This window comes from Capra hircus, chromosome 16 (assembly GCF_001704415.2).
Source record: "Capra hircus breed San Clemente chromosome 16, ASM170441v1, whole genome shotgun sequence".
NCBI classification, from domain to species: domain Eukaryota; kingdom Metazoa; phylum Chordata; class Mammalia; order Artiodactyla; family Bovidae; genus Capra; species Capra hircus.
The window spans coordinates 65,658,541-65,674,692 of record NC_030823.1 but is presented as its reverse complement, the minus strand read 5'-3'; the positions used below and the strand labels follow the sequence as shown (position 1 = coordinate 65,674,692).

Below are 16,152 nucleotides of genomic sequence, written 5' to 3'. Positions count from 1 at the left end.
GATCAGCCCAAGCCAACATCCATCTTTTACCCTTTCCAGTTTCCATACCTCTCAATGTAATCAACCAATTCTATTAATTCAATTTCTTAAAAACTTAATTAATTTAATACTCAAAAACTAATTTACTGGCTTTCTTCCTAAAATACAAATCTGAATGCCCCAGTCCTCCTTTGAATCCCATTAGTGGTGATGTATCACCTTGAGAATCAAATCCATACTTTTAAAATTGATTTTAGAGTTCCTCTTCTATATGCCCCTTTTAATCTTTCCTACCTAATATTCTATCTTCTTATTCTCCTCTGAGCCACACTAGGCTCCATAGTGAATGCTGTTTCATTCGTTGAATACAGACAATGTTCATCTTCAGAGAGCTAACACCTACTCATCCTTAAAACCTCAGTTAGATGTCACCAGCCCCCTGCTATGTCTTCCCAAAAAATCTCCTGTGATAACTCTTAGGAGACAATTTTAACAATCTTCTGAAAGGTGTTTCTACATGAGCAGACCCTAAGTTCTGTGTGACCAGTGTCACTATCCTTCTGATGAACCTACCTATGCTTACACATGGCATAGTGCCCAGATCACAGAGTCACACCATAAGTAATTTTTGAGTGAATCCAGTCTTAAAGTCTCAACTTTCCTTTATCACTCATTCTTACCTCTACTGCTTTCCTCTTTAAGAGGCACAGGTCTACTCATCTCTTAAGTACACTTTGTAGTTTATGTCTCATTGGACTTCTCTGCAGTGTGTGCTGTTATGCATTCATTTACCCATTCATATATACATGTCCAACCTATTTCCTGTTTGCATTCTTCTTCTGGGAACAACACTGTCCTGGGTTTCCACAATAGAAGTTATACCCAGTTTTATTCCTACCTCTTTGACAAATGTTCCAACTGTTTCCCATCTGGGATTTCTTTTTCTGTCTCCTTTCTTACATGGTATGTGAGAGTCATTCTGCACAGTACTCTTCTATACATATTCTTTTTACTCTCTCTAAGCAATCAGCCATGAAATTAAAAGATGCTTGCTCCTTGGAAGAAAAGCTATGACCAACCTAGACAGCATATTAAAAAGCAGAGATGTTACTTTGCTGACAAAGGTCCATCTAGTCAAAGCTATGGTTTTTCCAGTAGTCAGGTATGGACGTGAGAGTTGGACCATAAAGAAAGCTGAGCACTGAAGAATTGATGCTTTTGAACTGTGGCGTTGGAGAACACTCTTGAGAGTCCCCTGGACTGAAAGGAGATCCAACCAGTCTATCCTAAAGGAAATCAGTCCTGACTATTCATGGCAAAGACTGATGCTGAAGCTCCAATACTTTGGCCACCTGATGCGAAGAAGTGACTCATTGGAAAAGACTCTGATGCTGGGAGGGATTGGGGGCAGGGGCTGAAGGGGACGACAGAAATGAGATGGTTGGATGGCAGCACCGACTCAATGGACATGAGTTTGAGTAAACTCCAGGAGTTGGTGATGGACAGGGGGGCCTGGCGTGCTGCAGTCCATGGGGTCGCCAAGAGTTGGACACGACTGAGTGACTGAACTGAACTGACTGATAAATCAACTGTATTTCAATAAAGTAAACTTTAGAAATATAAAGAACTAAAAATAAAATTACATTTTGTTGTACAATTTTTTAAAAGTGAATTCTTCACCTCACTTTCTAATTGATCATCACTCCGAATTTTTCCTTTTCACTTCTTTTTTCAAACTTTACTTGATAACACTTGGCAGTGTCTTGTCCATGTTGGGACGTATATGAATATTTTTCCCACTTGAGAGAAATAAGAGAAGGGAAGTAAAGGAAACACAGAGGGAGAAAAAGGAGGGAAAGAAGTAGGAAGAGAAATTAATAATATGTAACTTGTTGTTTAGTCACTAAGTTGTGTCTGACTCTTTTGCAACCCCATGAATTATAGTCCTCCAGGCTTCTCTGTCCATGGAATTTCCCATTCAAGAATACTGGAATGGGTTGCCATTTCCCCTCCAGAGGATCTTCCTGACACTGGGATTGATCCTGTGTCTCCTGTTTGGCAGGTGGATTATTTACCACTGAGCCACCTAGGAAGACCAATATGCAACTAACATGTAATAAATATAAATTTAGTACATAATACATTTTAGTATTTAAAAGTAAATGAATTCCTTTATAGGATAAATGATTACACTTCTCATAATTTTCAAGATTTTTTAAAAATGATAATAACAATTTATAATTAAGCTATTCTCTAAGTAAATGCATAGTTTTAAACAATAGTTGTTCTCCATTGGAATCAGATTACTTTCTCTACTTATTTTTACTTTAAAATGTGGTTTTTAATTAACTTTTATAACCAAAGTTATATTTCATGTCATTACCTCAATAATTAAAATGTTTAAACAAATATAATCAAAATTAATAGTGCTTAATATGTTATAAATGAATGTAAACAAGTACTTAAAAGTTGATTATTTGGGAAACGGGTACACTTTTTACAACTGGCAGACAACCACAGCTAACATAAAAGTTGCAATTATTCCTAAAAACTATCTTAGTAACAAACAAATTATCTTACTAATTTATTAAAACTTCAAGTGAGTATAGCATTTCACATTCGTCAGCAGAGTAACCTCATCTCCCTCCCCAACTGCACATGCTCTTTGTCTTTCTCACAGGCTAAATTCACATACATAATTTGACCTTCTGACATTTTCAATTAACCAACATGCTCTCTGCTCATGAAGAATGCTCAATCATTAGCATATCCTGGCTCTAGAAGTTAGAGGGCATGTTAATCAGTCAGGAGAGGAGAACATCAAAGTTACAGTGATCTACATACTTAGGTTCAGGAAATCGATTTAGTTGCCCTTGAATTAAGTATGTAAGCTGATATTCAGGACAGCTCAGCATCATTTAAACATATTAATTAATATCATCTATGTATTATTTATGTGGTTGTCAGTTTAAGAACTGATACAAACAATGAAAGGTCAGACCACAAGCTGAATCATTTAAGGGTTGATCTCACTTACCCCAAATGTTGACATTATAGTTCTTCTCAGTTTTTCCTGCAACATTTGTGGCTTCACAAGTGTAGCGACCACTATCTTGAACCTGAGCATCTTCAATCTAAAACCAAAATCATGCTTTGAAACCACAGTTTATATTTTGTAATTAATTAGGGTTTTATATTAATGTTGCTTGTGATCTCTGATTTTTCATTTGTTCTGAAGGTTTTCAAACATAAAAAGTTGAGAAAATAGTATTGGGTTAGCCAAAAAGTTTGGTCTGTTTTTTACTTAAGATGTTATGAAAAACTCAAATGAACTTTTTGGCAAATCCAATAAAATTGATAGCTATATGCTCATTACCCACATTCAATACTTATCAAGATTTAACAATTATCACTTACATCATACCTTGTTTTAATCTTGTTAACTTTAGTAGTTGAAGGTTTAGAAAGGTCTTTTAAATATGATTAAGATAAAATAGCACCCAAAAAAACCCCAAAATTAACCTTTGAATGAGTTATTTATGGCTTTAAATATACAATTTTTTTTATGTCCAGGACACTCTTCAGTAAAATAACACCCTTACTCTATTGCTTTCTTCTATATGACGTTTAAAAGCTCCTTCAAGTCAACCATTATACTCAATTAGCCTTAAACTTCTAGTACCAAGTTTGGTGCTTGGTAGATAATTGAATATCAGTAAATATTTTCCATAGATTTATCTGCAACATACATGAATACTTACCCATCATTTATTCATAGACCTTTCAGCAGTTATTGAGAATCTTGTACTAGGTACTACAGATAGAAGATACTAAGAAATATAGTGTAATATATGGTTTCTGCTTGAGTTTGCAATCTAGCTGATAATATAAAGCATGTGAATATAAAAAAGAGTTTAATGATAAACAAGGTGTAAATAACATAAGATACTATAAGAGGTGTAACAAATAATATGTAATTGACAGCTAACTTTGAAATCAATTGCTAGAATATTCAAACGAGGGTGAATCACTGGAGTTGCAGTTATCACTGAAAGTATTTAGTCTTCACTAGTTCTCATTTCCAAGAAGTCTTCTCCCTACATCCCTTCCTCTGGACCCATACATTCCAGGGTGGCTGGGTGGCCTTGTTGGTGGAGATTCAGTGGATCCCAGGATTTCTTCATTCCCTCTCTCCTGGCTTCCCAACTCCAATGGGATCTGTGCTCTGAAGAAATGAACTCCTCCGCTCACTGAAATTGCTAAGACAGTTCTAATCAAGTACAGCTCTCCCTGAGCAGTGCTGGGACTTATGTTAATATAATCATCTCCCTCCATCATTCAGTCAGTGCTGAGGTTTGAGAATTCTAGCTGCTTTCTAGAACTCTAGGCTCTGCTTCTGAGAAAAGGCAGCACTTTTGGCCTTTATTTTCCCTCTATAACTCAACTGACTTATCTTACTTCCTCCATCAGTGACTCCATCATTACAGGACTGTGATTTTGAAAGACTCCATTCGCTTGCCTCTGATACGCACATTCACGCTCCCTCCCACTCTCTCTTATACTTCTACTTGTGGAAGTTTCTTAGCTTCCCTTCATGCTGACAATTTTCATTCACTTCTCAAGACTCTGTTTGACAGTGAAAACTTTCTTTTATCAAGAAGCCATGTGGTGTAGTGGTTAGCAGCATGGATTCTGAAGTTATACTTCTATATTCAAATCCCATTTCTGCCACTCAGTAACTGTGGGCAGATTACTTAGCCATTCTCTCAATTCTACATAGGGTTATTATGAGGATTTTATAAACATTCCAGTGGCCTGTTAGCGTCCTGAATCCTAATTCCTTAGGCTGACCTTCCATTTTAGTTCTTATTTCACTCAAATCAGCCCTGTCAACAGTATTTCCAAAATTTACTTTGTTAAATTGTTTCAGTATCATGAGTTTACTTGCTGGTCACAATCAGGTCTTTTGTCCCATCTCCCCATAAAAAGCCAAACAGCCATCCAAGACTATTCTAGGCAACCATAAACTTACTTTTTGCTATCTTTCCCAAATGTACTGTCTGTATCATCCACTGGGTAAGTAACTTAGAGCCTTATAACACTTAGCTGAATTTTTCAATTAGGCTGCTAGATTTAGATATATTATATAAAATTGGAAATAACTTTATATGTATATATATAGGATATACATATTTATATAGAACTGGAAAATTTTGCATAAATGTGTCATTCTTTATTGCATCCCTGTGCAGAGCACCTAGAATGGGTATTTGCTGATTGGCTGGATGACTGAAATGATGCATTCCTTAGAATGTTGCTATCATATTTTGCTAGAAGCATTTTTTGAATGGCTTCTGCCTTCAAATATGAACTGACATTTAAATATTTAAATCTTACTAGGCATAAATTAGAAAAAATATCACAAACCTCAAAAGGGTTCCTATAATTTTAGAGGATAAATTTAGTAGGATACTTGTAAAGTTTAACAGTGTACTATTTTGATAGGAGTAATATTAAAGTGATGATCTTAGAAATAAAAGAAGTAAATGAGTCTGTAGCCTTACCTTTAGCACACTCCCATTTCCAGTAACACTGAGACCTGGCTTCTTCAACAAGGGGCGGCCATCTTTTAACCAGGTCAGAGTCGGTGGGGGAATAGCATCACTTCGACATAGCAACTCCACAGCTTGGCTAATGAGGACAGAGACGTTCTGTTCTTCTCCCATAATATTTGGTGCAACTAAGTGAAAGATGGGTTTCCCCTCAGGATAAAAGAGGCCAGCACACTGCTTATCTTTATTAATCATCAGGACATATACTGAATAACTTTATTAGTCCTTTTAAGATGTAGGATCACAGTAATTCTAGCATACCCTCTTTGCATCACTTGGTTCAGAATCAAGTGTTCATAAATCACTGATTAAAGTGTTCCTGTTGAACAAAAATAGTTTTTCACTAACTTTTCGTGCAAAAAAGTTTAAGAACTGGAAGTTCTCACCAAGTGCCCATTTAAGAAACTTCTTGAACTTGAAGTCACCCCTTAAGATTTTCAAAGTATTAAATCACTCATGAAATATTTTGGAAATAACAATGAATTAAAAGCAAATATATTTTTGATGCTTATTTATATATTTTTTTGCAAAATAAAATAAATTTCATACACACAGAGGCAAAATAAAAATCGAGTTGAAAGGGATCATCCTGTCCCCCCTCTCAGCGTGCAAAATATAAGATGGGTGACAGATAAGACCTTATGTGAAATAACATGATTCTATGGAATAAAGGCCATGTGGGATAACTAAATCAGTGACCAGCTGCACAACACACAGCTACATAAAAAGAAGAAATGAGTTGAAATTTTAATGAGATTAAAATGAGAATTCCCTGGCTATAAGGCTTTGTCAGATGCTGAAATATGTTCTTGGAGGAGTTTAAGGAATCGCCTTCCCTTGGGTATATTAAAAAATAGAGTAAACAATCATTTGTCTTAGATGGTCTAGGTACAGCCCTGCCAAGAATGAGAGGGTGGGCTTCATAAGCTCTCAAGGCCTCTTTCAGGCCTGTATTTATAATAATTCAAAAACATGAACTAATACCGAAATCAGGTCTGTTATTAAAGGGCGACTCCAAAAAAGCACAAAGGGGAATTTGCCCGGCCATTTCTCACTAAATTCTATAACTATTTAGGATTGTAAGAAACATGCCATATTTGTAGTTTTTTGTTTTTGTTTTTACAAGAAAGGCAAAGTTTTACTGAAATGAATCCTAAAGGATTTTTCCAAATGCATGGGGAGGAATAAGGTGCTTGTGGTAAAGAACATTTTAACAGCCCGTTAGCCATTGCTTCTGACTTGACACCGCTGCGTGTGGCAAAATGACAATGGACTTTAGCTAGTAACATGTTTTTTCCTGTGGATTTTAGCTAGTAACATGTTTTTCTGTAACCAGGAGATTGCTCTGCTACACAGGAAAAGGCACACAAACTAGAGGGTACTCTCTTATGCTTTTTCTGGATGCAGGACTTGTGCTAAACCCAAAGGAATTGATGCTAACAAAAGAAATTTCATGCACAATGGTTGGAACAGACCAGTGGAGCATTTGGGCAGAGATCTGTGATGTCCATTCTGCTAAATTTAATAGCACACACAGATACTGGCTCTCCATCAGCTTAAATTTATCTACGGTGACAGAAAAGAGTGGGATTATTTTTGACACGTGAGACAACAGAAAAAGATACGCGACTAGTCTGAGATGAAAACTTCTATAATCTCAGCAAAATGAGCACGAGTGCCATCTTCTATTATGAAAAAATATATACCTTAACCAGACTTTGCATAAAGAGTCCTAAATAGAACAGCATATTTCACAGCTTGGAAATAATTTCAGGAAAAGTCTGGTCTCTGGATAAAAATGTACCATGACTGTGTGAGTGAAAGTCACTCAGTCGTGTCTGACTCTTTGCAAACCCCATACAATTCTCCAGGCCAGAATACTGGAGTCCATACAGTCCATGGAATTCTCTAGGCCAGAATACTGTAGTGGGTAGCCTTTTCTTTCTCCAGGGGATCTTCCCAACTCAGGGTTTGAACACAGGTCTCCGGCACTGCAGGTGGATTCTTTACCAGCTGAGCCACAAGGGAAGCCCCATGACTATGTAACACATGTTTATCTTAGATTACTTGTAGACTTCATAAAAGAGCATGGATTCTTTAGGACTGCTTATAGATGTAAATGTCAGAAATAATTCAAGAGAGCGGAATGTTAATTTCCAAATAGTTTTCCTTTAATTACTTTTCTCACAGCTAAGTGAGTGAGTCAAGCTCCAAAGGAAATCAAGTTTTTAACACTGAGAGGGAAAATATAAAAACAAAAGAGTATTTGTTCCTTAACATAAATTAAAGCAAATCTAATTATAGTTGAGGATACATATTACCAAAGCCCATCTATTTTTTCTGCCCTGTCTTTCATTTCCAACTTTTTGTTTAGTCTGAGAAGAGAAAAGCTTCCACCCTTTAGATTCCTGGGTTTCTTAGATGATATCTCTATTCTGCTTTGCAGTCATATTGCTTAGGAACGGGTATATTGGGCCTGTTTCTCATCCTGTGCATTATGCCTCTGACACATAAGGAATCAAGTCAGAATTGCCATGGGGTTATGCTTGTGGAGATGCTGGGGAATGTGTGATTGCTAAGAAAGCTCTCTGAGATTCAGGTTAAAGGAAAGGTACTGCAGGAATCGAAATCATTTAAAAACTCAATTCTCATCATACTGGATGCTTGGGCTGGGTGCACTGGGACGACCCAGAAGGATGGTACGGGGAGGGTGGAGGGTGGGGGTTTCAGGATGGGGAACACGTGTATAGCTGTGGCAGATTCATGTTGACGTATGGCAAAACCAATACAATATTGTAAAGTAATTAACCTCCAATTAAAATAAATTTATATTGAAAAATAGTAATAAAGAAAAAAAAACTCAATTCTCTTGTTTCAGCACTTCAGAATACAGTAAAGCATCCTCCAAATTTATACCAAGGAGAAACAGTTACTATTCTTGTAACTGTAGGGATAGCTATTTTATCCAGTATGTGCTCCTTTTACACCCCTACACTCTATAATGTGAATCTGAACTTATCTTTGGCCATGAGCAACAAACCAACCCGAGATTGCCAAAGTTAATACCACAAATTTAGGAATCTAATGCAGGGGCATAATATAAATAGTAGAGGATAGATTGGAGGCTAATTTCAAATTAAAATGTTTTAATTTGACACTTCATTAACATGTGAAATATATAAGCGTAGCAAGCTACTAAACACACACACATTTTCAAACACACGTTCATGTCAGCTAGCCTCTTGACTTTTACTACAGAGGGAAGTCTGGTTTCTGGACTAAAAGACTTGTATGAGTATCTTAACAAAATCTTAAAGAACAGTCATGCACATCTTCATAACTCCTGGAAAATATCAATTCTCTATCACCTCTCAAGCCCACTTTTGACATTAATCAACGCAGAAACGGAAAAAGCCAAGGCCAGATTTTCAGTGTTAACTAAAACCCAGTGAATACCAACGGCAGTCCTGGGCTTGGCTTGCTCATGACTGAAGGAGCTATTGTGTCACAAACTTGAACTGATGAATCATCCTCTAAAAACAGTTTAGACTGGAAACATTCCAATTCTTCATAAAGCATAAACGTGATCCATTAAGGGAAGGAGTTTCTTGCGATTGGGCATTTTAGAATCTCTGTTATCTCAGACAAAGAGCACCAACAAACCTGGAGGCTGAATACCCACACATGTCAACTGCAGAAGCATCAAAAACGGGGGATGCATACAAGTTACAGATAGTTTACTGATGCCAACTGGGGTTTTTTAGCTTAATTAGATATGTATGGTATCTATGTTGTCACGAGGGGCCTTTTAATTAAAAAAAATTAAGACTTATTAAGTCAAAGTCAAAGTTATTTGTGATGACTATATTTGTTTTTGGTAAATTCAAAAAGGCACATCAATTCACATGGCCTGGAGGTTAAAAAAATAATGCATTTTAAAATATTTATTTTAAAAGGAATGAATTCTTTAGAACTGAGGTAGGATCTAGAAGAAAAGGCCTGCATTAAACAGATACTCTTTGAGGGACACAGAAGAAACAAATCCATTATTCCAGGAAGCAAAAATATAATGCAAATGAGACACTAAAAAGAAAAAAACAAACCTGAAAAAGTCCTAAATGCAAAGGTATACTAAAATGTGAAATGACAAGTATAATCTATGCATGGAGGCCAATGAGACTGCAATTTCATCTTGGGGGCTTTTTGGTGTGACAGAATCAGACCTTTCCTTTTGTATATTACAGCTGCATCACAGGTAGGAAAAAAACTTGAATTTTGCCTAATTTACATTCAACTTTTGCTTCCCAAATAATCCTTTAATTCACAGACATAGTATTAACTATAAAATATGCTGATTGTACACATAATTAAAAGGTAAGAAAATCTAGGCTTCAAACAGAATTGATCAAGAGAGCTACTTGAAGAGGAACTTGCTTTAGTGAGAAGATCATATCTTTGTATGCATTTTCATTCTCAGAAGTTCCAAAAGGGAAAATCAGTCAAAGTCAAATATGAGGCAGAAAGGGTGAAACTGATTCTGTTAACCTTATAACTTCATTTCCATTGTTCATAGCTCTCCACTGTCAAAAACGCTCAACTATGTCAATGATCTCAGGACTTAAACACAGCTATTTCAGAGCAGAAATAATCATTAAAATGTCTCACCATATACTCTGAGGTCAATGTCCCTTTGTTTCTCCCCGGCAGCATTTATTGCCACACAGGTGTATCGCCCGGTATCACTGATCTGTGCACTGGTCAATGCTAGGATGCGGCCCCCAGACAGAACCTATCAAAGAACAGAACACTAAATAGCCAACATGGCTCCTGAGAAGAGTAGGCATAAACATACTTTTACAATTATTTTCTGAGTTTAATCAATCAAACATTTGCCTCTAGAAGGATTTCTACCTGGATATTTTAAAGAGAGCAAGCATCATTCAATCTCCTCATTTTCTCCATGGAGGAGGACAGAAAATAGAACCAAAGCTGGCAATAATCACTGAAAACAACTCTCCACATACATGATCAAGTGAAGATTCAACTTTATCTGTGCTTACTACAGAAAGAGAGAAAGCCACCAGGGGAGAAAGATGAGAAGTGGGAATAAGAGGAGTTAATTCTCCTCTTAATTTTTCCTTGGGAGAACAATTAAGAAGTTAAAATTAACACTGTAATAGCAGTCAAATTAATTAGTCACACTCATAGCCCTTTTATTCCATTGACATAGCTGTACCTCAAAAATACTGACATTAACTCTGGATAGTCTATGATCCCAAATTCCGCAAGCAAAGGATTTTCAAGAAAAGCTCAAGAAACAGAAGGGTGCAATAACTATGCCTTCTTGGAGCCAAAACAAGATTAAAGTACACTTTAAATGGGATATGTGTCTTTTTGTATCTCAAATTTTGAGTCAGTGCAACGTACTTAAATTTTGTTCTCAGACTCAAATTTCATTTCTCATGATGTCATTTTCCATTTTTCTTGATATGATGTTTTAGTAGAAGTGACTACACTCTAGATGGTTCTCTGATTCCTTATGATTTTCAGAAATTTAAATATAACGTCTACCAGGAAATTCTTGCTTCTGTCATTGATGAACATTTCTTTGTATAGGGTATCTCTTACGATCATACCAGACAGTGGGAATAGGGAAGCAGATGTACCTAAAGCAACAGTCAAAATACAGAACTATGTATGAGACAAGGGGACTCTTAGACATACTGAGCTTTTAATGAACTGTCTAGAAATCCCAGTTGTATGTCCATATTTATAGATGTATATGTGTACATTTTTGGATAACGTTTGTGAATCCTTCTTCTGCCAGTTCCTTTTATGGTTCAGACTTCATGGACTGAATAGTGAGATGGTAGATTTGCCTTAAGAAATGACATGGAGTACCTGTATCCCATTAACGAAACTAGTGACAGGGCTCCCATCTTTCAGCCAGGTCAGACTTGGGGCCGGGATGCCTCTGGCTTCACACTCCAACCTCACCAGGTTATTAACCACCACTGCCACCATGTCACTGCTGCCAAAAATTGACGGGGGCACTGAAAAGGAATAAAAAGGTAAACAAAAGTAAGGCATGCTAACATCACAGAATATTTCAGCTCAGAATAATAACAACTACGTGCTCTGTCCATAGTAATGTGTTTTCCATTTTCCTGGAAGTATTTCTTGACTTCCAGGTTTGTGTGTGTATACCTGTTTCCCTCCACTGTATCCACTCTAGTATGTTAACTATGAACTCCTCTTAAAAGCACTATTAGAGGAAAAAACTTGAAAACATTTCCTGAACCTATGATTCTGATAGACAATACTGACCAACAGGGCTACTGTCATTAGCTGATGAGATAGTTGATGACTATTCTGAACAGTTCAACTAAAGCAAAAAAGTTCAGCAGCATGTGAAAACAGAGCATTTAATAGGAATCAAAAAGGTTAATACTTATCAGTTTTAGAACACTGCATCCTTAAATAAAGACGACAATAACACATTCTGTTAAATATCAACACTAGAATTTTATAGATGCACGTGATCGTCTTGAATGCTTCTTCACCCTGGATCAGTCTAGTAGGGGCACTAACCATGGACCTGCAGACTGTAAAATAACTCGGTTGCTCCAGCTGCGTTGATGGCCACACATTTATATATGCCAGCATCTGTGATCTGTGCACTTTCAATATTGATGATCTGTCCTCTGTTCAGGAAAGTCACACTACTGGAATCTGATAGTGGATGATTATCTTTGTACCATGTAATAGCTGCAAGGAGAAGAGAAGAGAAGCCCATCTATTTAAATGTTTCTTTAAAAAGTTATCCTTCAATAAAAAATAAATTAAAAAACTCAATATACACACTGAATTAGAGGTTAACTACAATAGTAACAACTGCTTTATTCTTACGCTTATCACTCTAGTTTAATCTGTTTAAATATTTAAGGTTGATTTTTAGGAGGAAGGAGGTAAACATTAAAAAAATATGAACAGTCAGGCCAATATAAGTGTCTTGAAGTGAATTTGTAAAAAAATGATATTCTTTACATTTTCTCTAATGTATCAATATTTGTCTGAGAGCAAACTTTTAATCAACTATATTTCTTCTCGTGTACAATATATGCCTCTCATCTACAAAAATTTTGTTTACACTTCTAATCAAAACCAAACACACTATTAGCCTCAAAAATTTTATATTATTATCAATTCATATGAATAACTTACCAGTGATGAGAATCGATGCAATAACAGTCTCATCAAATGAATGGTTCATGATCAACTTAGACTGGATTAAAAGTATATTTTCAGCATAAATGTATATAAAATGACATTGTGGGTTTTGTTGCCACAGTAAGCACAGTAAGGCAATTATTCACATATCTACATTATTTAAATGGGTAAATTATTTCATGGAGCTAAAAGCAATGAAAATTTAAAAATATCATCCACCAAATGATATCCTAATCAGTGTTTTACATTTGAAATGTATTCTATAATATTTTCTTCATTAGCAATTACTATAGTATCCTTATAAACAGATTTAGCAATTCACAGAAATCTTAAAACGTTGGTAAGTTACAGAGTCCGAAAACAAGCATACCAGGCGTGGGAGTTCCAGCTGCCTTACACTCCAGCTGTACAGGGCTGTTCACCACCACGGTCTCATTCAGCATCTTCCCTGCATCCTCCAGGCTGGGTGGTTCTGCAAGAAGCCCAAACAGGTAGCTAGCACACAGAAATAGGGTATTAAACTGAAATAGTTTCCTGACTGGGACTTGTCATTTCTTTCTTTTTCCCTTTCTTTCTTTCACTTATATACAATGATATATTTGGAATAAATCTAAGGTACACTATTGAGTGGGGCTTCCCTGGTGGCTCAGATGGTAAAGAATCTGACTGCAAGCCAGAGACCTGGGTTCAATCCCTGCGTTGGGAAGATCCCCTGGAGGAGGGCATGGCAACCCACTCCAGTATTCTTGCCTGGAGAATCCCCATGGGCAGAGGGATACTATTAAGCAGCATTGAAAACAGGATGTAAAAGATCTTAAAAGGTTTTTGGATCATCTATTAATCTATGCCCATAATTGAAAAGCCTTGGACACATACATTAGCAGAGTAGTAAAACAAAGTTAAGGGAGTATTTTTAATTTCAATAAATCTGATTAGTCTGATGATGAACTGCCTTTACCAAGAAGTAATCTAATGTATTTGAACTCTTCCAGTGAAGAACATCAGTATTTCTCAAAATATCTGACTTTACCTTGTCCTTAGTCGCTCAGTCGTGTCCAACTGTTCGCCACCCCACGGACTGTACCCCACCAGGCTCCTTGGTCCAGGGGGATTCTCCAGTAAAGAATACTGGAGTGGGTTGCCATGCCCTTCTCCAGGGGATCTTCCCAACCCAGGGATCAAACCCAAGTCTCGTGTGTTGCAGGCAGATTCTTTACTCTCTGAGCCACCAGGGAAGCCTGACTTTACCTGAGAACAGTACTATCTTAAATCATTTCAGAGAAATTAGAATCACTTATTTGTTTATTAGAAACTTTTTTGATAGAAAAGTTACAATGGTTAGTAAAATAAAACAGAAAACTACATTTTCAACTTTAAATAATCACAGATAATGCTGCTTTAGTTTTAATGTTAGGCATCCCTGGTGGCTCAGAGGTAAAAAATCCGCCTGCAGTGCAGGAGACCATCTGCAATGCAAGAGAAATTGGTTCAATCCCTGGGTTGGGATGATCCCCTGAAGAAATGGCAACCTACTTCAGTATTCTTGCCTGAGAAATCCCATGGATAGAGGAGCCTGGCAGGCTACAGTCCATGGGGTTGCAAGAGTTGGACATGATTTAGTGACTAGACCATGTATTTATAAAGTAGGAACTCAAAAAGTTTAAGAGGCATAGGGTAAAAGTAAAGACAACTTGGAATAGCAAAGCCCTACATCTCCTATCTTTAAGGAATGCAGGAGGGATGTGAGGAAAAACAAAATTGCAAGTAAACTGGAGGTTTTCTCTTATTTGGAAAAGATGCTACGTATATGTTAACTTTGGGGTTTATATAAAAAACATTTTAAAGATTTGATAAATTTAACTTATCCAATGCACCAGAGCCCCACACCTCCACCCCATATCCAATTAAATAATTGATCCATTAACCTAGCAAAAACAGAAAGGGGAAAGGAGGCAAGGGAATAAGAAAAATGATCATAACTAAATAAGATGGTAGAAATAAAATCAAATATGTAAATCAAGAATATAAATGTGAATGAGTTAATTTTCTTGGTCAATACAGAAAGAGTTAAGACTATCTGAGGGTTAACATGTTTTGTTTTTTTTTTAAATTAAAAAGCACAAGCAAAACAACTGTAAAAATGTTGACAGTAAAGAGCTAGACAGAGATATACCAGAAAAATAAGGGAGATATCAATTTCTGAAAAACTGGTATACAAGGCAAAAATAATGCTTTCTACTGACTGAACTGTTGTAATTCAGAAAGAATCCACTATAATGATAATGCTTTATGCATTGAATAAAAAAGCAAAATTATAAATAAAAAAGGAGAGAAAATTTGAAAAATCTAAAAGCAGTATATTATAGTATTTCTTAGAAATTAACTACATAGCGAAACACAAAAAAAAGTTCTAGAGAATTTGAAAGCTAAAATTACCCAAACATATATATATGTTTAAAGCTCAACATTCAGAAAACTAAGATCATAGCATCTGGTCCCATCACTCTATGGCAACTAGATGAGGACATAGTGCAAACAGTGTCAGACTTTATTTTTCTGAGCTCCAAAATCACTGCAGATGGTGACTGCAGCCATGAAATTAAAAGACGCTTACTCCTTGGAAGGAAAGTTATGACCAACCTAGAGAGCATATTCAAAAGCAGAGACATTTTTGCCAACAAAGGTCTGTCTAGTCAAGGCTACAGTTTTTCCAGTGGTCATGTATGGATGTGAGAGTTGGACTATAAAGAAAGCTGAGTGCCGAAGAATTGATGCTTTTGAACTGTGGTGTTGGAGAAGACTCTTGACAGTCCCTTGGACTACAAGGAGATCCAGCCAGTCCATCCTAAAGGAGATCAGTCCTGGGTGTTCACTGGAAGGACTGATGCTGAAGCTGAAACTCCAATACTTTGGCCACTTGATGTGAAGAGCTGACTCATTGGAAAAGACCCTGATGCTGGGAAAGATTGAGGGCAGGAGGAGAAAAGGACGACAGAGGATGAGATGGTGGGATGGCATTACCGACTCAATGGACATGGGTTTGGGTGGACTCCGGGAGTTGGTGATGGACCGGGATGCCTGGCGTGCTGTGGTTCACGGGGTTACAAAGAGTCGGACATGACTGAGTGACTGAACTGAACTAATATATGTTTATACATACACATGTTATTTGTGTATTTATTGTTAACAAAGAATACATATTATTTTCAAATGGCAACAGAATATTTTCAAAACAGATTATATATTAGGTCACAAAAACTCTCAATAAGGTATTTATACCACAATTTAAAAAATCATAGTAAGAAAATCACAGAACTCAGTAGTAAAATTA

General features: G+C 36.6%; 1 protein-coding gene across 3 annotated transcripts in view; it reads right to left on the bottom strand.

The window, feature by feature from the left end:
- The window catches only part of HMCN1 (hemicentin 1), a 546,207-nt gene that overhangs the window by 185,574 nt on the left and 344,481 nt on the right, over nt 1-16,152 (bottom strand). For all 3 annotated transcript variants that reach the window (XM_005690978.3, XM_018060727.1, XM_018060728.1), the window contains 6 exons: nt 13,192-13,293; nt 12,183-12,359; nt 11,493-11,644; nt 10,257-10,380; nt 5,544-5,719; nt 3,017-3,113 (listed from right to left, as the gene is read on the bottom strand). In XM_005690978.3, the coding sequence (XP_005691035.2) occupies nt 3,017-3,113; nt 5,544-5,719; nt 10,257-10,380; nt 11,493-11,644; nt 12,183-12,359; nt 13,192-13,293 (828 nt within the window). The remainder of the gene's footprint in view (nt 1-3,016; nt 3,114-5,543; nt 5,720-10,256; nt 10,381-11,492; nt 11,645-12,182; nt 12,360-13,191; nt 13,294-16,152) is intronic.